This window comes from Thermobia domestica, chromosome 5, assembly GCF_964235325.1.
Source record: "Thermobia domestica chromosome 5, izTheDome1.hap1.1, whole genome shotgun sequence".
NCBI lineage: Eukaryota > Metazoa > Arthropoda > Insecta > Zygentoma > Lepismatidae > Thermobia > Thermobia domestica.
The window spans coordinates 41,758,545-41,785,434 of NC_137458.1; the positions used below are offsets into that span (position 1 = coordinate 41,758,545).

The 26,890-nt window shown below is 37.3% G+C and overlaps 1 protein-coding gene across 1 annotated transcript in view; it reads left to right on the forward strand.

Moving 5' to 3' along the window:
• LOC145684638 (uncharacterized) overlaps positions 1-26,890 on the forward strand; it is a 70,994-nt gene that overhangs the window by 32,098 nt on the left and 12,006 nt on the right. Inside the window, exon 4 of the mRNA XM_081757028.1 lies at positions 5,728-5,810. Coding sequence (XP_081613154.1) covers positions 5,728-5,810 — 83 coding nt within the window. The remainder of the gene's footprint in view (positions 1-5,727; positions 5,811-26,890) is intronic.

The window sequence follows — 26,890 nt, forward strand, 5'->3', positions numbered from 1 at the left end:
TTTAGATCTTCCAGGTATGTCTTAGGTGACATATCGATGTTCGAAGTTGATGGGTGAAAAAGCGACAGAACTTTCTTGGTTACCTTTATAGTAAATATTACTTGGAATTTCCTCCCCCCTTAATGTTTAGATGATTAACTTATTCTCGTGTGTTTACATACTGTTGTAACTAATGAAAAAAGGGAATATAATTTTACAAAGGCGTGATGGTAAAAAACTCGATACTTAAAATAAAGGTGTGGTGGACAAACACCATGTGTGTGGGTTTTCTCGGGGTTCTTCCGTTCCCTCCCACTTTCTTCATTCCACCATTTCATCCATTTCTCATCATTACCGTCTCCTTCAGGCTAGCCGGCATAACTGTGGGACGTAAAACGTAAAGATTTCATTCCATTTTAAAATAAAGCGTAATTCAAAATAAATGATGCAGAAAGAAATGTTACTTGTGACTGTGCAAACACCGATCCAAAATCAAAGATAAACTCTGTTTATTTTTTTGAATTTCGGACATTCACTAATGGTCATTTGATCTGACGACAGTGAAATGAAGCTCAATTTGAACACAGTATTGTGATCTTCGTTCAACATTTTCCTTTGTATCATAAAAAACAAGTGTTTGAAATCTAGAGTTTAATCAAACTTGGATCAGTTCGTTACATGTTCTCTGATTCCCTCCTTTGATCTTTTCTAATCATTGCCGGATTTACGTATAAGCTGAACAAGCTACAGCTTAGGCCCCCCACTCTCTTGGGGGCCTCCAGAAAATAAAAGAAAACTGGATTTACATTTCCAAGATATAAGAAAAACAATAAATAAGATAAAATCTACTGTACATATATAGCAACAGTGCTTCGTATTGTGCAAGCCCTGGGGGCTGCGGTGGCTCAGTGGTAGAGTTCACCTCTGGTACTTGGGGTCACGGGTTCGATCCCAGCCCGCGCCAAGTGGACTTTATGGTGGACAAATTCCGTGTGCGTGGGATTCCTCGGGGTTCTCCCGTTTCTTCCCACTGTTTTCATTCATTACTCATCATCACCATCTCATTTAGCCTAGCCGGCATAATCGTGGGACTAGTGCTCTCATCGGTGACCCGGAGACCCGACCCGACCCGTGACCCGAGTTGACTGACCCGACGCGACTGACCTGAACCGTGATCCGATCTGATTGACCTGACCCGACAACCCGACCCGTGCTGACCCGGTTGACACGACCCGACAACCCGACCCGAGCTGACCCGATAACCCGACCCGACCTGAGCTGACCCGATCCGAGTCGGGTCGGGTCAATCCGATCCGTTTGAGAGCACTAGGGTCACGACACTGAATGAACGCCAAAATGCACTCCCATTGGGAATTAAACCCGGACCACGTGTACCGAAGTCTTACACGTTAACCACTAGCTAGATCAAGCGGGGGATTTGTATATGCATCTTAATGAATATTTGGCACTTTTGAGGTTTGGTTATTTCTTTTTATAACTGATACCAATGTCCGACCTGGGAGAAATTTATTTTTTTCTTGCTTTAGTTCTATATGACGAAATTTTTATTCAAGGTCGGTGTTCTCACCTGCTTGGACGGCAGGGGGTGTTCTCGGAAGGCAGTAGCAAGAGTCTCTTGGCGAAGACAAAAGGAAATCGTTTAACTGCAATGATAAGGGTTGAGGAAACAGGAGAACACCTGTGATTTTTTCCAACCCTTCAACTTTCATTCCAAAATAAGTTCTTATGATTCCGGGACCCGTGTCACTTTGATTTTTCTTTCTCGGTAATTAAAACGTATTTTACAGTATATATAGTTGCACGTAAGAAGATACATAATATGAATTTTGTAATTTAAAATTTAAAATACAGCATGATATTTAATTATAAAGTACTAATTTTATTTCATCACTTTCAGCCCAACAAATGAAATTCAAACAATTCGCTCCCTGGGTCTTGGTCATCAATACTGCGTCTTATTCTTTGTCTTGCAGTCAAGTCTTGGTCCTGCATTTTGTAGTCTTGGTGGTCTTTCATGCTATACAAGAGCCAAGAATGCTCACCTCATCGGTACAAATGAAGACCAAGTGTGATTTTGATTATGGTCTTTCATACTACAGTATACAGAAAGCAAGAAAATATGCTCATCGCTACTTGGTGATCACCAAAACAAGGCCAAGAGCAAGATTACTATGCAATTCGTCTTGCATATCCAATCTTTATCTTGTTCTTGTATCGATGTCTTTGGGCTTGGTGAAATAAAATGAAATATTCAGTTTAAGGTCCCTCGATTCTGCACCGAGGCTAAGGGATACGGTGACCATGAGAAATGAATGAAATGGTGGAATGAAGAAAGTGGGAGGAAACAGGAGAACCCCGAGAGAACCCACTATACGGCGTTTCTCCACCACAAAGCCTGTTTAGCACAAGCTGGGATCGAACCATGGACACCATGCACCAGAGATGAATTCTCTACCACTGAGCCACCGCAGCCCTGCTTGGGCTTGGTCGTCCATATCCAATCTTTCTCTTGGCCTTGCTTAAACAACTTTTAGTTTTGTTCTATATCCAGACTCCATATTGGCGTAGATATTAACACAGTCGATTGGTAAAATCAATCTTCCACATTTACAAATTAAAGTACACACAAGTACAAAAATAAGCATTTACCATAAAAACACTAGCTACAAGTGTTCAAAATAGATTTATGGCTTCTATAAAATCAATTGAAAATTGCTATTTTTAATTAGGCAGCTAGTGAAAATTAGCTGCCCAGCCGAGTTTAAGCTCAACCTAAACTCAGTTGACCAAAGTGAACTGACCCGACCCGATAACCTCATTCGAGCTGACCCGATTGACCCGACCCGAGCTGACCCGACCCGACAACCCGACCCGAGTTGACCTGACCCGATCCGACAATCCGACCCGAGTTGACGTGACCCGACCCGACCCTTAACCCGACCCGTTTGAGAGCACTACGTGGGACGTAAAATTCGAAGATTTCATTTTTTTGTGTAAGTCCTATGATGTAAGTAATAGGCGTCCCCTTCTGCTAGCCTAATTTTTAAAATATAACTAGTTTCTGCATTTCTGTATATAGGACGCCTAAGTTCATCAGGACACATAAAGGGCCCCATTACCTTCAATAGCTTCGGGCCCCACCAAACCTAAATCCAGATCTGCTTCTGATCCTGGTTTTTGCGTAAAATTACTTAGTATCTATTTGCAAATCCGTCATGAAGTATTGTTACTTATGACAGCCTAACAGCCGTATTTTTTCACTTTTTCAAGCAATTCTGAACTTGCGTCTTGATCATTTAAACCTAATCTGACGTGAGTTCAACAGCTAGTTAAACTAAGCTCAAGGATGAACGTGCTTGGTGAAACAAAATTCTTACTTGATCATATCATGATCCCTAGTCAAATATTTTAATCCTGTTGGTGCAGCTGGCTATACAGTAACTTCCAATGACAGATATTCACAGATGTTCGACGTGGGCCCCTTTTTTTGACGCAGCAAATGTCTAAGAGACAATCAAGTTGTTACTTCTACTTGTGTGTGCTTTTCCCCTTACGTAAGTAGACTGTTTTCTCACTGTTTAACATTTTTAAGATATGCCGATGTGATGCTCGTAGATTTTGTATGGAATTTTCTCTGAACGACAGTTCTCAATGGCATTCAAATGTATTTGACAACACAGTAAGAAAGCCTTCATTGTGTTGATTCCATCATTTTAAATACCAGCGGTGTTAGAAAGCACATACAAGAATACATACAGAAAAGAATCTTCCGAATGCTCTGTTGAAATGCGTTTTTATCGTCTGCACAGTGAAAGAACCAATCAACGTTCCCTTTCGTCGCAATAAGTTGGCGCTGTAATCGGTTTTTGTACATGATGTCTTGAATTGTAAAGTAGTCAGCATGCTTCCTTCTGCTTCGGTTGGCTGTGGGAAGTAAATTCAGTGCAGAAAGATCAGACTGAAATTAACAATGTTGCATACTTGTCTGCTACATATCTGCTACTCTTAACTAGAAGCAACTATGTGTGCATTTCAATTCAGTTTCTCTGGCTACTGTATCTAGGACTACTGGTGTATTCGGAATGTCCGTAAATATGTTTCCACCAGCTAAATACATGGAAACTTCGATTTATTGGTTTTATTAGAAACATAGATTGGTTATTTTGACTCAATGGCGAGGCGTACTATGAGACTCTCCTCTGAGGCCGGGCCTACTCTGTTTTCTACTCTATATTTTCTTTATCTTTGGTTTCTTATAAAATAAAGTCAATACTTCAACATTTCGTTTTTTTTTCGGTAACAAAATAGTGGGTTGCTAACACTTGGAGACCCTTCCGTCTGACGTGAGCTTCACCAGCTCACTAGACAGCCTTACGGGCTATGCTGCTCAGGGTGCGAAGCTATTATAGCAGGGAATTGCACGCATTATTGGGAAGATGCGAAGGCTCGCCTTTGGGAGTTTAGTTTTAGTATAGAAGGCATGTTTCAATGCTTATATGTTATAAATTAGAGTATGCTGTAGAAGTCTGATACATTAAACATATATAAACGCTGACGTACAGGATAAAATAATAATATTTTTGTGTAATTTTAGTTGTTTTTCATTTCATAGGATCAATGTGGTATTTACGATTTTGTTTCGGGAGGGGCCTTGCTCACTATTCCTGGAAAAGTTAAAACTGCAATATATATAAAACAATAAAAAGTCGGAATAAAATTTCGGTGAGTGTTTAAGCCCGGAACTGCATATATTAAATATCTTGCGTTCATTCTAATGAAGTTCCTTTTGAGCATTAACATTTCTAGTGAAGTCATTATCACGTGATATATTAATTAAATGCAATATTGTACTTATTTTAAAGTGGGCGATGGAAGCAACAAACGGTTATCGAAGAAATTTGACAGTTAATTGTAAGAATGTACTTACTTTTTCTCTTCGTCCATTTTCAAATATGTAGGAAATGAAAATAGCAAGTGAGGAGGAAATTCCCCTCATCCCCCCCTGCAAATCCCAGACAGAAGAAAATATGTACTCCACTTCAAAATATTTGAAGTGGAGCTAAGTGGCAATATTCCATTAATACACATTGCGTGTTTTCCTCCATGTAAATATTTGTTGAATAATAATAATAATAATAATAATAATAATAATAATAATAATAATAATAATAATAATAATAATAATAATAGACTACTTTCCGTCTACTTTTGCTTATATAAATATTTATTCTTTCTTGTTAAATTAAACAACAAAAACTGCTATATATACATGTACATAAATTTAAACAGTGTTAGAAATACAGCTAAGAAAGTTTTTTTTAAAAAATAAATAGATTTAATAGTTTCTTTTGTTTAACTCAATAAGGAAAATAATATTCTGACTACAATTTTTTTAAACATTTTATGATACTTGAAATGTTATTTGTGTTATTAGTTTATCGGGCCTATCCTACGTGTGGGATTACGCTTCACCACCGATTCTGACACTCAACACTTAAATTTCTAATAGTAAGTTCAACCCTTCTTCAGGTTAATTTGAAAATGACAAGAAAAACTATCTTTTACGACATGGTATATTAGGCTAGAGGTGAAAATCGTTGAAAATAATTTTTTTTGTTGGTATTTTTAAAAGCATTTTATTTACATAATTAGTAGCAACTACAAAATAATAAACACGCATCAACTACAACAATGTTCTACTGAACTTTCTTCTTGTTTCTGTTTCAGATAAGGGACTGATGACCGGAAGATTGATAGTTGCAGTACTTACTTGCTTAGTAAATATAATTTTCCTTCTCGGTGTTTATAAGGTAAGTCATAGTAATACAAATGAAAGAATTAATAAAGTGAAATGAAATTCACGAATATAATTAAGATAGTAAAATCAACTCTGCACAAATTATATATCAACTGTTACCAAATATATATCAAGGGCTTGGGGCAACAAATGGACAAGCCACAATATACAAATTTTACAGTACAGTGATTTTTAAGTTTTAAAAAATTCCATAATTCTTGTTATTGATTCTGTGTGAGCCACTATTTGTTACTTCACGCATCAATATATCATGAATATGTTACTGCAAGTTAAAGTCTGATTTACCAATAAATTTGTGTAAAAAATCGCTATTTTGGGGCAGAAAATGTTAAAATTTGTGGCTTGTCACTTTCTTGCTTAGAGATAACACATGAAATGAAAGTTTTGGGGCAACACTATGACATGCTTCATGAAACAAATTTTTAAAACCATTTTTTGTGGACAAAAATATTTATTTGAGCAGTTTTGTAACACTAAAACCAAACATTGAAGTAATTATATACATTCAAAACATACTAATAAACAATGTTTTTTTCTTGTTACACTTATAATTATATTTACTTCTTTTTTCATGTTTGTATAACATTAGAGACAAACCCAATTTTGCCTGCCCTATGAGACGATACACTTATTTTTAGTCTGGGTTGTCAAACTTAAGACGAGCGGTTCTGGCTGTGAGTTACTTTTATTCCTAGCTAATGTCGCACAGAAATGGAAGAAAGAGGGAGGAAAAGAAAAAATGGGTCGCCGATACTACTCTCTTTCTTACTATTATGGGCCAGTAAGCGCAAAGCTATCTATTCCCAGATTCTTGCACACCAATGGTGTCATCGTTACCATAAGGAGGGAGGAAAGAAAAAAATTCATAAACATTACCAAAATAACACCATAGCTTCGAAAAGATTATTGGACATACGTATGTTAGTCTCTGAAAGTCATAGAGAACTTCTTACACCAACGCAATTGAATAGCCAGTAACAACAGTATAATAGTTGTTATCCTTGATAATACATTAGACAATTGTTTACATTTCTCGAATGGACACCTTGAAATAGTGAACTTTAGGAAGCTACATTGTAGTAAATGGAAAGGAAAAATTACAGAGAGGTGTATTACTACTTACAAGAACATCTCATTACAGAAGGAGTAGTTATGCGGCTGAGTCGGCCATCCTCCTTCCCAAAGCACATAACGTTTCCACTCTCTTTCCGCATCCAATTGTATTAAGAGGGCGCCACACCTCAACTCAGCTTACAATTTAAACAGCGGCGGGGACATAATATATTAGTAGTAGAAACATCTACAGGAAGTACTATACCAACCAGCACCCTAAACTTCACCCCCTAACACCACCACATTTCGACGAGAACAACAGTAGCAATACCCACCGTCTCCGACGCTCCTAACTAGACATTTAGACGTAGCTTCTTAACTTAACGTTTACAGGCACACATAAATAGTTCAAGGATTAGTATGAATCTTTAACTGCGTGGCAAATTCAAATCACAGGTCATAAACCAAAGGTTATATGGTAAATAATACGGAGTGCCCACTAATGGGTCGAACATGAGCCAGCTGTCACTAACCTTTCAACTCTACCAAATCATAACAACTATAAAGTAAACAATACGAACTGTCCGCTGATGGGTTGAACACAGAAACTAGAAGTAAAATAAATGTTATATTTAACCATTTCCTCGACTAATGAAATTCTAATGCGAGAAAGAAACTACATTGACATCGGACTACCCCACCCGTGCGTGGATTGACTTACTGGATGAAGAGTTCACCTTTGCTTTAGACTGTCATGTTAAACACGAAATACATAGTGTTAAACAATAACCCAGACATCGTAAAGGAATGTAAAATATGTGAAACACACAATATTGATAATTCGTAAACGATGAACCTTATAAATGGAGACAGTATCAATTTCACTCTGATTACTTGGATTAATAATATTGAATATTCCGGATACGAATATTAATTCTTCAAACAAAGTCACGTAAGAAATTTTAACATTGAAAAAGGTTACCTGAATATTGATGATTAAGGTCAGTCCCGCAGCTACTCACAGAATTCCCAACTGATAGGATAGGATAACCAGTCTCTGAAGTGCACAATCGCAGCGGCATGCGTGACCAACGGATTAATCTTCACAAACTCCCTCCAGGCCTCACTTAACATGATGCAGCAGAATACTCAAAAATCAGGGTGCAGAATCACTATAGGGACACTAAGCCAGGAAAAGTAGATAAAGGCCAGATTGTAGTAAGAATTCTCATTCAGCTTTTACAGCAACAGAATACAAGTTGACAATCGCTAAGGTCACTACATAGAAGAACGGACCATACTGACAAAGTCACAGGGAGAACATCTTCTTCTTCACTTCAATGACATTACGAAGTCACTTATACCATGTGGTAGGTCCTAGCGGCAGGATTGACCGATAATTAATAAGCAACGGGATCAGATTCAAACCGAAGGAGGAAGACAATTTCTGATGTTATCGCAGAGAATACCAGACCCCACAGGCGGGATTACAGGAAAACATCTTCGTCTTCACTTCAGGTACTGGAGAAGGATAGGAAATTAAGTTGAAAACCTCAGCCAGTAGACTTCGCCAAGACGAGCAAGCTGCAGAATACTGTTTGATAAATTCGTCTGTTTACGAACTACTTTGACACTTCACAATAACGTAACACTCCTCTCCTTCACAACTACTCGGATTCCAAGTAATTCCATAATCCCGTTCGATATGTCATTATCATTTTATTTCTGTCAATTCAGAAGACAGACATTAAGCTACCTCCTCGTAGCCATTTTCGTTGCAGTGCGGGGAGGGAAAAAACAGAAAACGCGCTCACAAATCCTCCTTGCATCCTGATTGGCTGCTATTAATTGCGCAGGATATAACAAAACTAAACGGAAATTATTATATAGAATTTAATATAACAGAGTAAAAGTAGATTGAATATAGGTTACCTTTTAATTAATGTATTCACAAAATATTCAATCTAAATAAAATGCAAACACTTCGATTTAAACACTAGCGCCATCTCGCGAAAAGCGAGAATCAAACTCGATGCAGACCATAGACTAACAAAGAAGAATAGTATAATTCAGTTAAACAAACCAACGCAATTGTCGACCATATTGAATCCACCAAAGAGGTCGAGAATTGGAGGGGGAGAAAGAAAAAAGGGAGAAGAAATAACACTTAGTTAAGAGTTAATGAAGTAATCATATTAAATAATCTCTTTGGGAAAGTGTAATGGTCAAAGAGGATCGTTACATCCGCTCAGGGACAGGAAAATATATGATATAGCTCAGATCAATTATTTTAGAACACCCTATATATCACCATTCAAGGGTAAGGAAAACTTATGTGGATAGCTACGAAGAAGTTCTTTGGAGCAGTTGAATTTCTACAAATTATGAAAATTTTGTGTTCCACAGTTTCTGCAGTGAGGGTATGCAAAATTGCAGAGTTTTCAGAACTTTTCTGGTTAAGAAAGGCCCCGAGAAACATTTCATATACTTAGCAAATTCTCCTTTAACTGAAGAAGAAAGATGGTGAAGCCGAACCATCACCAAATCCCCCTCTTCTAGCTTAACTTCTTTTCCCGTTTGCATCAAAACTTTCTTAGTTTTCTTAGTAACCTTAGGATACAATGTAATATGACGATCTTGGGTAGGTGTCTTTCTCAGAAAAGCAGGCCAAGGAAAATTCTTAAATGCTTCGATAGCAGAATAATATAAAAAAACTCTGCAGGTGTACAATTAATGCTACTGCATAACGAATAATTAAGGAGTTCCTCACATTGCTTGAGTACAGTACTCCACTTAGAATGATTACTATAACACTCTAAACGAATAATCCGGTTAAGTTCCTTATGGCTTCTCTCCGCGAAGCCATTAGAACAAGGCGAATAACTGGACGTTAATATCGATTTCATATCATGTTCCTTGCAAAATAATCCTGCCATTGGCGCGAGAGGAACTGTGAACTTTTATCTGAGACAATAGCATTAGATAAGGGAATACATAAAAATAATTCCTTTCCAACATTGAAATTATACCTTTGACATGAGAAGTCTTCAAAGGAACGAAACAAACAAACCTAGAGTAAATATCTATAATAGACAAAATATAGTGATAACCATAACTAACTGGGAGTTTCCCAACAAGGTCAATCGCTAAACGATCGTGAGGTCTAGTAGCTTCTATATGAATCTTCTCTTTAAGTACTACCTGATTGGCGAACTTGGTCTCAGCACTATCAAGACAATCCCTAATGTACTGTCGAACCGACAACCTCTGCTTCCTCCAATAGAATAAGGAACGACATACAGCCCAACATTTCCTTACTCAAAAATGACCACGCGAATGGACCAATCCAACTATTTATTTTACTAATTCCTGAGAGGTGACCAAAAGCCATTGGTTCAAATTTTTATGCTTAAAATATAATAAACTTGATAACATGTAACACGTTCTGGAGAATTGTCTAATAACGACCTTAACTTAATGCAGAGATAATCATGCTACTGCTTTTCCCTGACTTTCTCCACGTTGAAAAGAGAAGAATCCTGAACAGATAGAAAATTTACTTGATATTCTTCCAGCTTAGAAGGCACCTCTGGTTGATTCCTACTGAGGGCATCTGCTATGAAATTTAAGCTTCCGGGAGAGTGTTCAAAAACAAGATCGAACCTTTGTAATTTGAGAAGCGTAAGCGTCGTTCTCGTATCTAAATTCTTCATAGAAAGAGAATGAGTGACAGCAGCATTATCTGTATGAACATACGTAGTTCTCCCAAGGATATATTGTGAAAAACGTTCACACAGGAACAAAACAGAAAGCAGTTCCAACTGAAAGGAAGACAACGAAAGTTCATGAGGTTTAACTCTACGGCTAGCGTAGGAAATGACATTTGGATGATCAGGCCATTCAGGGTACTGCGCCAGAAATCCAGCTAAATTTTCTGAACAAGCATCCGAATGGACATGAAACGGCAAATTGAAGTCAGATCGCCCCAGCGCAGGTGGATTACTAAGTATTTCCCTTAATTTATAGAAGAGGTCTAAAATCTCGGGAGTAAGTTTATACTTAACATCCTTTTTAATGAGATCAAACAACGGAGATGTGAGAGTTGAATAGCTGTGAATAAACCGCTTTCGCCATCCCAATAACCCTAGAAATTGGCGCATTTCCTTCTTGGTTTTTGGGATAGGATAGCAACGAATTGGTTCATTGTGACGCGGATCAGCTTTAACAGTCTGGTCACTAATGACATGTCCCAGAAAGTTCATTTCTGTCAGGAGGAAGCAACACTTCCGGAAATTCAGGGAAAATTGCCACGTTCAAGAATTTCGAACAACGCTCTAGATGGGGGAAGTGTTCGTGTAGAGAAGTGCTAGATATTAAAATGTCATTCAAGTACAACGTGACTAAGTCCTTTGTGCTTTGATCAAAGAAACTATGCATTACACTCTGGAAAATGGCGGGTACACTCTTGATCCCTTGAGGCAGAACCATCATGACGTACTGACTTCCTTTGTAAACAAAGCTAGTACAGGGATATGACTAAGGGTGTAAACCCACGCCATAATACCCTGACGAACAGCCGGATTTTGAAAAATATTGAGCTTTCGGTACACGATTCAATATATCACCTATTGGTTTGACTTGAGCCTTAGGTGCCCGGACACGAAGGTTCAGCAAGCGAAAGTCAATCACAGGTCTGACAGCACTGGACGCCTTAGGGACACAATGCATGGGGTTCCGGTAAGGCGAGGTCTGTTCGCGGGCTATACCTAGTTCTATCCATTTTTGTAGTTCTGCTTCAAATTCCATCTCCATGGATTTTGGCACAGAATAATACGGACGTACAATAGGCTCTTTGTCGGTTAATTCTATTTTATACAAAGGCGTTCGTATCCTACGAGGATACTCGCAGAAAATATTACGATGTCGAAGTAACAAATTGTAGAAATGTTGCTTGACACTGTTATCCAAATCATCTCGAGATGAGATGTAGTCCTGAATTTCAGCTTCTGAAAGATTGGATTCAGGAGCCATAGGCACATCTGGCACACAAGGAACAGCTGACTTTACTACTGAAGGATGAACCTTTAAAATATTAACATCCTAACACGGAAGTTCAGAAGAAAATATTTCTTGCTTATTGGGAGGCCATTCGGTCCTCTCGATCTCCATCTTGTTCGAAACCATAAGAATGCTAGGTTTATCGGTCGAAATTACAAGACTATCAGCATTATCACGCAATCTGATTTCCTTCCTCTCTCTATCGACAACAGCTTTGAATTTGTACAAAAACGGACAACCTAAGATGAGATCAGTTCGAAGATACTTAATAACGAACAACTGAGTGTCAAACAAATGACCCTGAATATTTAAACTAAATATCTGGACACCTTGAACTGAAAACTTTTCTGTATCTGCAAAGGCACCCACTGACAAACCAGTATATGATCGCAATTTAGCATATGGAAATTTAATTTTCAACTGTTTCCAAATATTCCAATCTAAGAGGCATATCTCGGACCCACAGTCAATAGTACAAGTTAATTGAACTCCTCCAAAATTACCTTTAACAACAGGAGAGGAATAAAAATAATAATCAGAATTTTCTTTTTCTTCGTCCTCTTCAACTACAAAATTTACATTAAATGACATAGTGTTATTACTCTCATTATTGTTCACGTCTCCATATAATGACTCGACCAAGATATCATAAGTTTTGACATTAGTTTCAGAATCATTATCTACGGAGACCGGAGAAATATAGCAGTCGTTTCCCCCAGTTTTCGGAAAGGACTGCGATATTAGTTTTCCGGAGTAGATGAAGGTTGATCTTCCTTCGGATTGGAAGACGCCTCATCTTGTCTTCTATTATTATTTTTATATCCTCCGTTACGTCTTCGGTTCCTTCCACGATAACGGTTCCTATCGTTTCCTCGATACGATTATTATACCGATAATTATTGTTACCATTACCATTATTGCTATTATTCCTATTTCCAGTCTGAGCATAACTTAAGAACTCAGTTTGACAACCGCTGTCAACTTGTTCTAAGTTACGATTAATAATCATAGCTTGCTTAGCGAATACTTTCTTTGTCGGAGGCCTAACTTCATGTATAGAAGTATCCTCAATTCCAGATAACAAAGCTACTTTACTCATCAATTCATCAACACTATTGTATTGCTGGACGGATAGCAAACGCATGTCCCTAGGCGGTAAACAATTCAAAATTAATTGCACAAGTTCAGAAGTACTTGGGGTTTCACACATGTTATAATAACTTTCGACCACAAACCAAACGTAGTCCAACAATGAGACAAATTTAGTTTTATCATAACGCAAGGATTGCAACGACTTCTTTTGTGCACGCTCTATTTGATGCGAACAATATTGATTCTTAAAGAGACACACAAAGTCTTGATAAGTTTTAATTTCAGGGGGCCACTGAACTATACCAAGCAAAGGCAGCTAGAACCATACAGTCTTCCACGACCCGTAAGCGGTCTCCATCAGTAAACGAATACATACTTAAACATTTCTCAAGATCCCTCAAAAACTTTCATGGTGCTCCGGGTTTAATATCCCCTGAATACGAAGGAAAAGATTGTAAATCTTTTTGCTTTATAGCAAAAGGTAATAAACTTGGTGTTATACCACTGAAGGTGGCAACACTGTTACGCAGTACTTGACTATTCGATACAATAGCAGTATGAAAGACACTAGGATCATAACTAGGCTTTAAACTGCTAGTATTAAACACTGGTGGGCTACTACCAACGTGTGAAGTAATACCTCTTGATACCGACCATGTGATGATATTAGAGGTGCGAATTACATTACATACATTGTTATTATAACATTAGTTAACAAATTTAAACTTTTTGTTTGTTACATGAGAAAAATCACCTGATCTTAAAGGAACTTTTTGCGCTGAATTCGAATATGCACTCGGTTTCTCTCCATCACGTACAGTTTTTCCGTGACAGAGGGATTTTCGGGAAATTCCCTCAAAAATTTCCCTTTTTCAGATATTTTATTCCCCTAGCTCCTGTCCCCTTACGTATAGTAACATAGAGATTATACCTAAGTATACCTTGATTTATATTTAATAAACCCTAAAAGTTTCGTAAAAATCGCTTTGTTCTTTCTAGAGAAATAAATATATTTGTATGTATACTGTGTGCACTGTTTATTGCACCTGATAGTAATGCTTTCAGATCTCCTGAGTTGGGGTAAAAACGATTTGCTTTATTACTACAAACACAGACATAAAAATGAATATTTACAATAGTCAACAACACATGTATTGCTCTCTGTAAATTAGAAACATGTATAAAAATAGAATGTACTTCCAACGTATATTTTTTTAAACGTACAGTATATGTATATCTTAATACATATATATACAATTCTCCAAGTTTTTTCGTTTTGTTCATGAAATGGTTATCAATATTTGTTATCAAATGTAACAGAATGCAAAAGAAAGAAAGAATGGAATACAGACTCATTGTTGACAACAATGAACTAATGCAGTCTGAATTTTCCACTACGGTATCGTTTCCCCCCTCCCCCCGCGCATTTCTTTTTTTCTTGTGTTCTTGACACCTGGTGAGGGAGTTTTGTACATTTTTATATTGACGTGTGGTTTAACACTACTTCACTTTCAAAGTTGTCTTTGCTGCTAAGAGTGCTTTCATGTTTGATCTTAACGGCATTATACCCAACTAAGACCAGAAGTTTAGTTTGTGATCAGTACAATGGCGTCAAGAGGACGGCGTTCGTGTGTTAACTCACCAAATAGTTTTTGTTATGTGTGTGGCCAGTTTGTAGTTAAAGGACAGTGTAGATCCATTACGCGATCGGTGAAACTAGCATATTATATATATTTCGGATGTCGTGTGGGAGATCAAGACAAAACTTGGGCACCCAACATAATTTGTGCGTCGTGCTACGTCACTTTACTTGCATGGCCCAAAGGGAAACGGAGGTTCATGAAATTTGCTGTACCAATGGTGTGGAGAGAACCCACCAACCATCTGGATGATTGTTATTTTTGTCTCACAGTAGTTAAGGGACATTCTAAAAAAAGCAAATGCACAATAAGTTATCCCAACGTTAAATCCGCAATTAGACCTATTCCGCACGGGGATGAACTTCCACTTCCCGAGCCCCCTACCAACTGGGAAGAGATATGGCCAAAAGACTCTGATGATGATCATGACCTTGATGAACCATCGACATCAACATGTACATCCAAGGATCCAACGTTCATCCCTGACTGTGTTCGCGAGCTACATTTCATCCGGAAATGTGAACTTAATGACCTAGTCCGTGATTTGCACCTGACAAAACCAGAGGCGGAACTTCTGGGATCAAGGCTCCAGCAGTGGAACTTATTGGATGCAGAAACGAACATATCAGTGTACAGGAAAAGGCATGTTCAATTTTCAAGCTATTTCTCAATGCAAGATAATGTGTGCGTATGTACGGATATAAATGGGTTGATGGCGGAGCTAGGAATTCCTTACGTTCCAGAAGAATGGAGGTTATTTATCGACGCGTCAAAGGTCAGCCTTAAAGCTGTCCTTTTACATAATGGAAATAAAAAATCTTCTATACCACTTGCGCACTCAGTGAAGATTAAGGAATTTTATGACACCATGTCAACTTTGCTAAATCTTATAAATTACAAGGACCATTGTTGAGATCTCAAGGTAGTTGGTATTTTATTAGGACTGCAGTGCGGTTACACGAAGTACCAATGTTTTTTATGTTTATGGGATAGCCGAGCTGATGACAAACATTATGAAGTGAAGGAATGGGAACCTAGGGTGAATTACGTACCTGGAGAATGCAACGTCAAATACGCTCCTTTGGTAGATCCTAATAAGATATTACTACCGCCACTTCATATCAAGTTAGGACTTATGAAAAACTTTGTCAAAGCCATGGACACATCTGGTGAAGGTTTCAAGTATTTGCGAGATAAGTTCCCTAACCTGAGTGATGCTAAGATTTCAGCGGGGGTGTTTATTGGTCCCCAAATTAGGAAATTAATGCTTGATGATAGCTTTGACAGCAAGTTAAACAGTGCTGAGCTAGCTGCCTGGACAGCATTTAAGTGTGTTGTGCGCAACTTTCTGGGCAATAACAAAGCTGAGAGTTACACAGAAATCGTACAGGACATGATACAGAAATACAAAGAGTTGGGTTGTAAGATGTCTTTAAAAATCCACTTTTTGCACTCCCACCTCAGCTTCTTTCCTGCTAACCTAGGTGCTCTCAGCGACATGGATCTACACTGTCCTTTAAAGGGGGAAAGATTCCACCAAGATATAGTGGCAATGGAGAAAAGGTACCAGGGACGATGGGATCCTTCAATGATGGGGGACTATTGTTGGGGTCTTGTTAGAGAATGCTACTTTTTTTTACAAAAGAAGGAAGTAGTGTACGTTTTTGTAACCCAATGGAAGTTTCATATATTGTGATAGTTTTGATTGTCTTTTCATGACCTTTTGGTACATTTGTATTATTGTTTATTGTAAATTGTCGCACTTGTAAATTATATTGTATTATATTTTATATATGTGTTTGTGGTAATAAAGCAAAACGTTTTACCTCAACTTAAGGGATCTGAAAGCATTACTATAAGGTGCAATAAACAGTACACACAGTATACATACAAACATATTTATTTCTCTAGAAAGAATAAAGCGATTATTACGAAACTTGCAGGGTTTGTTAAATATGAATCAAAGTATACTTAGGTATAATTTCTATGTTAGTATATGCAAGGGGACAAGATCTTGGGGTGTAAAATAAACGAAAAGGGAAATTTTTGCGGGATTTTCCCAAAAATCCCTCTGTTACGGGAAAATCGTACGTGATGGAGAAAAACCGAGTGCATATTCGAATTCAGCGCAAAAAGTTCCTTTAAGAACAGGTATTTCCTTTTATGTAACAAAACCTTTGTTAACTAGTGTAATAAACGGAAGAGTTAACAACAGGAAAAGTATTTAAAGTGCTGGCAACAACCGTAGCTTCACTAGGACTATTAACATAATTTGCATTACTAGTAATAACAGGGCACTGATATTTAATATCAGGCTTTGGTTGCACAAAGATTCAGTTGAATAATTAACAGAATTAGTAGCAAAGAAATCGCATTCAGCAAACGTACTAATAATAGTATTAATGGGAAAATTATCCCCGACTGGGATAATACACAGAAGAATCAACACTAGTGCAAGGGCGTTTACGGGGAACACCTTCCTTACTCTGGCTCCCACACTCCACAGACGTAAATTTCGTTTTTTGTAATTTATCTAGTTTATTAGTCAAAGTTAACACCTCCGAAAAGAGCTTCGATTGACTATTACTACACCCTTCTAGTTCGCTCTTGACTTCATCGTTTTCATTTTCCAGTTTCTTAATTTTATTAAAGGCAACCTTTAATACCTTATGATGAGATTCAGTTTCATTTTCTACAGAATCAACACGAGACTACAGATTCAATACGGGACTCTACAGATTCAATACACGACTTATTATTATCAACTTCTATTTTCATATTATCTAACTGCAATTGCAAATCTTTTTCATTAACAGTTAAAGTACTACAAAGGTTCTCTACACTACCCATTCTATTATCGATTTTATTTATAGTAGTGGAAAGGTTAGGCACATTTTCAACAATACACTCCTGAATTCTAGCATTGTTAGCTTCAGCTTTTTCGTTACTTTCTTTAACTCTTTGCTCAACATTTTCTATTTTACTGAGTACCTGAGCTAACATTTCAGCGAGGTCATTCGCTTGTTCCACCCCTTTCTCACTTCCTTGCGAGAATCTGGGCGAAGAAAAGTACTTGGGAGGTGATTCGCTATCACGCTCAAGTGCTTCAGGAGAAGTACGTGCGTCACATTTAGGACAGACCCATACAAAGAATCGGACAACAAAGGAATCCAACGACAAAGGAAAAATGCATACAAGTGGACCTAACGGATGGAAATAACCAAGGCAAAGAATTACAAGTAACACCGAAGAAGATGAACAATCTTAGCCAAAGAAAACGTGAATCGACAAAAAATGATAAAAAATATGTTAAGATTCACTTTGTGCACGGGGAAGATAAATATTTCCGGTTACGGAAGAACCTATCCAGGATAACAAAATAACAAAGAAGAATAGTATAATTCAGTTAACCAAACCAGCCCAATTGTCGACCATATTGAATCCATCAAAGAGGTCGAGAATTGGGGGGGACAGAAAGAAAAAGGGAGAAGAAATAACAGTTAAGAGCTAATTAAGTAATCATATTAATTAATCTCTTTGGAAAAGTGTAACGGTGTAACTAAATCAGTTCCACATTGCTCTCATCATCATCATCATTTGGCATAAGCACTTGGAAGTTGGTGCTGTAGATGAAAGGAATGAATGGTAAGAGACTTATTATATCTTCAAGTTTCTTCTTATTTATTCTGAGTGGCGCATTGTATTTTGTTTTTAATTTATCCAATGAAATTAAAAGTGGTCGACCAACTCTGAGGAATTGCACCTCTTTGTACTCTTCGTTAACTGCATGCTTGATGAAAAAGCTGCAAGGATAATCAGCATTAAATTTGAATGCAACTGCTGCTGAGAAATCAACTGGGCGTCCACACTTTGTCTTCGTCACATTTTGTAATAATGCTTCAACATTTAATATGTCCTGTTGAGTTATTTGTGTTACGTGAAAGTGATTCTTTTTATTAGCTTTGGATATAATGTCCATTCACATACTAGAATTATAAATTTGCTGGTGTTTCAGCTGAAAGTTCTCAATAATAGCTAAGTCTCTATGAGATGGTAGAATGGTGTGTCCTGATATTAGAAGGTAATGAGCTATTTGCTTGAAGAGTCTCTCCCGAATAAGATAGAACCAGAGAGCCATCACAGTCCAGTTCTTATTCTGGCCTGGACAATTATCACTGAAAACAACAAGCACCTCTACTTCGGCCTTCGTGGCTATAAATTTTATGAGAGACATTTCATCCCAGCCTTTGCGACCCGTTTCTTCGCTCCACATGAACATGTAACATTTCCCGTTCGTACAAGCACGAATATTGGAATTGAATAGCCAAAGTTTCCGACAGTAAAAGGCAATACTGGTAGTAAGTTTTGGGACTGGTAAGGCATGTTGCAAGTCCATGCTAATCACGAGTTTCTTATTATCTTTGCTCAGAGTTTCCCTTTTTAGAATGTCCTGAATGGTTTCAGTTCTCCTCTGGTGCCCCTTCAGATCATTTTCGATAGTTTTTACTTCATCTTCTTTGCTTTCTGATCTTAAAGCAGCAACTCTGATCTTCGACATATCACATACTTTGCAAGTATATGACTTAAGCAATTTAAAACTAATATTATATTCGGTGCCAAAAATTCTACGATATGCATCTTGACTGACTGGATTCTGAATGCCCTTTTCCGCGCATCATGGTAAGTAGAAATCTTCGTACAACCGGGAAATTGATAAATCACAGTCAAAAAATAATTTGTCTTGATTATCCGATCTGCTGTAATGGCTCTGGTACTTTGGTATGCTGTTTGTATGATCCCTAACAGACTGAAGTCCATTTTCGTCTATTCTGTTTGGCCTATTCTTATGTTTGCCTCTGCTATCCGCTTTGGGTGTTGTAACTCCACTTGCAACTTGAGAGACAATAGAATTTATTCTTCCTTTTGCATTATGCAATCCATGAACACACAACTCACTTTTGGAAATTTTGATTTCCTCAGCACTTACTTTAACTGTGTATTCGACTGTAAATTTTCGTGAAGAAATATGTTTTTTTTTTTTTAGTTTTTTAGGATATGATATCTTCGTAGGGTTTACTTTAATGCAACCAAATAAGAAGCATTCTGTATGTCATAGGAACCAAAATCCCAAAATCCGTTAAAAATGTCTACTTCTTTAACAGTTTAGATCTGCACAATTTTTTGCAAGAACATGGGGACCAAGAACTCGGCTAGAGACCCTTTTCTTTGAATGTTCGCTTAAGTATTCACGGCCTTCATCCCTCCTCCTCTTCCTCTTGATTTTCGCATGTGACGAAGGGCTTCGTTTTCTCCATCGCTTACGAGACACCTCTTGGAGAGTTAATTCTGCTTGTCGTGCAGTACGTTGCATATCATCAACAGGCGCAGGTTCATCCTGAAACGAAATACAGAACATAATATATTGCAACAATATTTAAAATCTTTTCACAAAATATAGCTAATATAAAAGTTTATTCAAATATCCGAGCACACGTTGAGCAAAATTTGCAGGTGAAAAGACTGGCTTCATTTGAAGACTGCACAGAAGAAAGAGGAAAGGTTGTTTCCTTTGTTCTGAGAAAATCAAGTCAAAAATAAGTCCGCCTTCCTCAATTGTGAAGAGCGTTTTTTCACAAGCAGCTTCAGAAACGATAGAATATGTTTCTTAATTAGTGTATTACATTGTACTCCTCAAGGCGTACACACTGGTATCAATAAGTGAATTTCGACCAAACACAGGTATTCCACCTATCTTCTATGTAGTCTTCACTTCGAAAATCTTATTTGAAACATTGTCACAGCTTCATTCGCTCGCCGGTAACTAAGAATACAACGGAGAGTTTTAAGTAGTCAGCTGCAGTGATTTCAAATATTCAACAATGAATCAGAATCCAATTCTTTTTCAAAGCTCGATATTCATCTATTCTTTTCATAGTAGCAAGAAATACGCAAATTATAATTTTAACATAACTATGTATATTTAAAGTATCTATTGAAGCTTTCCTGGCGACGTATTGTGAACAGGTCTTCTCGGGCTAGCAGCCAGGTAAATACTGTTATATCTTGCGACGTTTCGAGGGCTGACGTCGTCCTCATATTTCAGGCGAATATGATGGTGCAATAGAGTGTATGGAATATATATATACTCATGTATGTATGATTGGACTCTTCTGATTGGTGGTTGAAATGACGGCTTCTGATTGGTGCATGAAATGGCGGGATATGATTGGTGTCCATGTTTTACTCAGTTGGAATTCTGTGTCTCTGTTAAGGTTCGTTTTTTCTTGTGTGATTGCAAGAGCTTCTTTTATCCTCCTGTCCCAAACTTTTGAGCATTTTGCTATTATTTGGGCATCTATGAACAAAATCTTATGTTGCTGTTTGATGCTATGTTCAGCCAGTCCGGATTTTTCTGGTTGGTTTAGTCTGATGTAACTGTTGTGTTCTTTGCATCTGGCTTCAATGGTTCGTCCTGTTTGTCCAACATATGACTTACCACATTCACATGGAATGCGGTAGACTCCAGGAGTTCGGAGTCCCAGGTCGTCTTTGGTTCATCGTATTAGGTTTTTTATTTTTGCTGGAGGTTTGTGTACTGTCCTGATGTTGTACCTGGCAAATAGTCTGCTGAGGTTTCCAGAAGTGTTCCCGGTGTATCGATGGCAGATTGTGTTCTTCCGTTCTTCATTAACAGTTTCTTCTGCACTTTTGTCCTTGTTGTCAGTGTCCTTCGTTCTGGTCCTTTTCAGGGCCATATTTATATCTCGCATTGAGTATCCATTGTGTAGCATGGCGCTGCAAAGGTGATTAAGTTCCTCTATTAAACAATTCTTGTCGGAAATGGAGAATGCTCTATTATTAGTCTTCTAATTTATACCACCTTCAGGGATTTTGTTGCCCTATATTTCTCTTGTTACCAGAAGAAATGATTTGTTTGTAGGAATCTACAGTGAATAGGACTATTATCTACGATACTTTGTATGTCAACATCGAAAATATTTGAAAATTACTAAAAACGAAAAGAAACAGACCACTAGTATAATTGCATCGCAATAAGAGTTAATCACTAATCCCATTACAAGCAAATTAAACACATTCAGCACAGTAACGAGCGTTAGACACGATTAAACTTTACATTGAATTTTCTTGTCGTGTATATGGTCCCACCAGGTAAGTTAGAGGAATATGTAATGTTTCTAGGAGGACTCTCCTAGCAAGTTATAGTCGTTTGTATATAGCACCGTCCCGCCTTCGATACTGTTACAGGCATGTTAAAGAGTAACGTAACTTGGTGGCAATTTCGACTTAATTTTTAAACAAGCCGCTTAAGAGCATATACCTTTTATCTACTGGTGAAGATGTCTGGTAATATTAGGAAAGTGCCTTCACAGAGTTATATGTAAGAAAATTGGATGAAAAGTTTGATAGTGTCTGTTTTAAAAACCTTTGTTTTATGCCCACGCGTACGAATTTGGTGTGCAGCCAACACTGAAAGACATGATATCATAATTACGATTTTCTTCACGAAGAAATAATTCAGTGTTTTTTCCTTTCTTTGCTCCTTCTGGAACACCATGGATTTCAATATTATAATATTTAGCTCCATGCCGAAACGTATACGAACTTTCTAGTCTTTTGATCCTAAATTTACCGGTAGAATAAGGGATACTAGTAATTATAGTTGGGGAGCTAGAGTCAATATATTGTTCTCGTTCATTTTGTCGAATATGGAATCTCTTATTTTTTGGATCAAGGCTGCTAAGTACATAATCTTATCTTTGTATAATATACTAATTAGGCATATATGATCACTCCAAAACTAACTAATCTGGAGTTATGAGTAGAAGAAATTTTTTCTTTATTTCAGACATTCCACTTTTCTTTTAACCAAATGATTCACTAGCCCAGTAAACTTAAAAGAAAATGAACACGTCGTCAATCTCTGCAGCTATCATAGCAACATTATAATATAAGCCACAAGCTAAATAAAACTCAAAAAGTTTCGATATAATACTATGACATGCCACAATTTATAATATGATGTAATTACCTGGCTCGATGTTGATGCATTGTCTGCTGACGGTTCGTAATCAGAGTCTTGATCTGTTATGTCATCAAACACGCTCAAATCTCTACTAGTTTTGCCCTCCAAATCATCATAATTGAACAATTTTCTTCTGCTCGCAGCATTATCCCAGCTGCAGGACGCCATCTTTCTCTGTGGCATGTCATTGTTTTTATCAAAAGATAAAACAAAAACCTTTTGGGCAACAACGTGACTGTCACGATAGTGCTGCCATCGTGTGGGAATCTGACGAAATATACTTTTAAAAATGTAGATATACTTACAATACACCATTTAAACAAATAAAAAGATTTTCACAAAAGTGTGGCTTGTCCACTTGTTGCACCGAGAACTTGATATATTTACTAGAACGACTGAATGTAACTCTAAGGACCAAATCATCAACAGGCATCTTCGAAGGAAGTGACATACCATTGAAGTAACCCACATGCTTGCAGGGATATTTAAACGGGCTCCTTTCGAGCTCAAGACAGGGGCGTCATTTGGGGGGAGCAGAAGGGGCCAATTGCCCCCCCAAGAGTTAGAGTAATACATATACTTTAATCGATTGTCTACTAATATACTAGTACAACACGTGAAAATCTCATGTTGCTGGTGCTCTTGCCCCCCTCAAGCGAAGTCTGAAATGACGCTCCTGGTTCAAGAGTTATCCTTCAGTCGGCATGCTGTAAAGAAAAGCGATGTTGCAATTTGTTCACCGTTTTGCCCACTCTGGTTCTCATGTCTACTCCAACAAAAACGTTTGTTGTTTTTGATTTAAATCTCTTATACTATAATTAATTTCTTTATTATTTTATTTATCTGGTTAATCAGTAAGCTTAAATTATTCAAAAATCAGTACGTGGTAACACTGAGGTACAAATCAAGTAATTCTCTGCTCAAGTCTTGCCGCCCATGAACTTTCAAATCCCAAAGAACCTACCATCAGCAGTTCTGGAGACTCGAGCAAATGACTGACAAAAATTTAAAAGATCAAAGGCAAATATTTGTGTGCGATATGCTGTACTATGTTGAGAGAAAGGCTTTCTGAAAAGATAAAATTTAAGAAACAGCCATAATAATTTTGAAAATAGACAAGAAAACAGTGAGTTAAATCATACAGAGGATCTAGTAACGGCAAAATGAAAGCCTGGGAAAGGAAACTGAAAGTAACTAAGGTATACACTTTCTGCTGGGATTTTATTAATGGAGAAATTTATTGTTTTTATAGTAAAAGATAACCACCAACCGTAAGTGAACTATTAAAACATTTGGAAAAAAGTAATTAGGTCCTCCTATACAGAAACAGTACTACGAAAGCTATTAAAGAAACTTGCTTTACGAACTCACCGACTTAAAAAAAGAAATTTAGTGATGATATCCATAAGAATTGTGGCGTAGTGATAACGATACATCAAGAGATTAAGTGAACACCAGTCGGGAGGGTACAAGGTTTTGTTTATCTGCACGAGAAGTGGGATGTCATACAGAAGGGATTGGACCACATCATCTGTAATTGCATCTTGAAGTTTCCCGTTAGCGCGAAGAAAACACATCATGTTGCTTTTTGATGGGTCCCAAACTACCTGTATCAGCTGAAAATATTGAGGACTGCAAATGCGATAAACATTATACAATTTTGATACAAGTTTTCGAAAATTACCTATTGAAAGTCTTAATAATAATTACTATTATCATGGCTCATGGTTACAGATGAAAATTCCATCAATAAAGTCCAAACTACTGTACATCGAATACTTAATGAAACAGCATAGATTACCAGTACCGAACCTCGTTTCCTAAATGAAACCGTACTATTAGAGGCAACGTCTCAGAGTCCACCACTGCATGTTGAATCCCATTGAACTAACATGGGTTTGCCTGAACTATTTTGTATAAGGAAACGTCAATCTTCTACGTTGAGTGTCACTGTGTGTCAAGTGTCACACGACAGAACAGAAGAAAACAACTTTAGTGTGGATTGCAGTGAAAATGAAAGAAAGGCACAATTAAGAGAATAGTCAGAAAAGATTTGTAATTCAGGTGGAGGCAGTAACAACGATGAATAAGAGTACATCAGATTATCTGTACACTTATCATAATTATAGTAGCAGAAGTTTCAAATCTAGAGTTAGATGATATTTTTTATGATGAAATGACGATATATGAGAATCTCAGGGTATAAGTCGCTCTGAGTTAGGCTCAACGTCATTTGACAACTGACAGTTGAATCTAGTATATATACAAAACGAGTTGGAATTCTAATAAACGGACTTGCCTTTCCTCAAAAGTGTGAACTTTCCGCCAAACTGTTCCGCATTTTACAATTTCATTTTGATAAAGATACTGCAGAGGCCGATGAATAATGTGTGATTTTATGGTAAAAAATCGGTTATCAAGATTCAACAGGCAAACATTGGCTCAATCGCTTTTGTTCTCGATATTTCGGTATCTAAAATGCTTCTGCAGTACGCGACCAATCACAGAAGAAGTGGGTGATATTCTGCAAGATTCCAGCAAGATTGTCCTGTAGACACTCATGACATCACCAATGGCATCCATCACCAGACAGTGATTAATCGTTTCGAAAAGTCTTGTTAAAGGGAAAACTTGACGTTTGGGTACCACATAATCTGTCTCAAAAAACATTTACTCGATAGAATTTGTATCTACGAATCTGTATTGAAACGTAACGAACTCGAGCCATTTCTAAAACGATTGCTCACGCGTGATGAAAAGTGGATAACTTACTACAACAGTATGCGAGATAGATTGTGATCAAAGCAAGGAGAAGATCTACAATTTGTGGCAAAGCCCACACTGACACCCAGGAAGGTTATACTATGCCTTTAAATGGGACTGGAAAATCATTGTGGATCATGAGCTGCTGCTGCCAGGTAGGACTTAAACTTGACAAGTAGCACGGATGGAGCTAGCAATTCAAAATAACTGCTGAACAAGGAGCATGTCGTATAGCACACTGACAAAGCCAAACCACATTTATCTTTAACGATCTGTAAGAAGTTTGTAGAACTTGACCGGGATGCTTTAATGTATCCACGGTATAGCTTGGACCTGGCACTATCAAACTTGTATTTGATTCTGTTTCTACAGAATTCTCTGAACGGAGTTAATTTACTTTTAAATGAAGACAGTAAACCCATGTGCCATATTTTAAAACTCATAATCAATATAATTTCCATACCGATGGGATTATTGTGTTTCCGGAACAATGACATAAGGTCATCGAATAAAATAATACATAGGTGGTTTCACAATGTTATTTTCAAATGACAATTAATTCCCTTTCAATTTTGACCTTCAAGTGCTCAACACTTTTCAGACAATCTGATATTACCAACTTCTAACCCTCATATACTCTATATTAATCTTATTATTCTACGTCGCACTTTGTCATATTTCTTGCTGCGTTAGCATGATTGATTGATTGATTAACTAATTAATTGGGATTTAATGTCCCTTTCCAGAAGTATTTTTATGTAAGAGGAGACTTTAAAGTGAAACAGAAGACAGTACCTGAGTTTTTAATTCAAGTTAAACACTTCCTTTCCCCCGACGGATATCGGTATTAAACACAGTAATTATAACAGGAATAACATAAATATTTCTGTCTTCATGTCCACCGAAGTTACGATTTTGCCCTTATAAAATGTGTAACACGGAACAAATGACCTATTCTATTTGTTAAGAATACCTTACGGAATGATCTTATGTTACAACTCAGAGGATAATAATTGATTAATTTGAGTTTAATGTCTCTTTCAGCTGTAATCGTATATGAGACGTGGGCCAATAAGTCAGCGCTTAATTCAAACCACTTGATTTTTTTTTTTACCGAGAAACAAGCCCTGGTCTCTCGCGCTCGAAAGGCTAATAATACAATAGTGAAGATAATACTAATTTTCAGCTATGGCATTTTACATTTACAACTTGCGTAATATTGTTCCCTAATCGAATTTTAGTAGAGAGTTGACAGTTATTCTAGTAAATGCTCTAAGTTTACAGGTTAAGTTGGAAACACGTAGTAATAATAAATATATATATATAAAAAACTATTCTTTCCAGGATTTGAACAGTCGAACACATGATTAACAAACTTCACCCAAACCGCTCAACTAACCAAGAAAGTTATGTCGCTTTTTG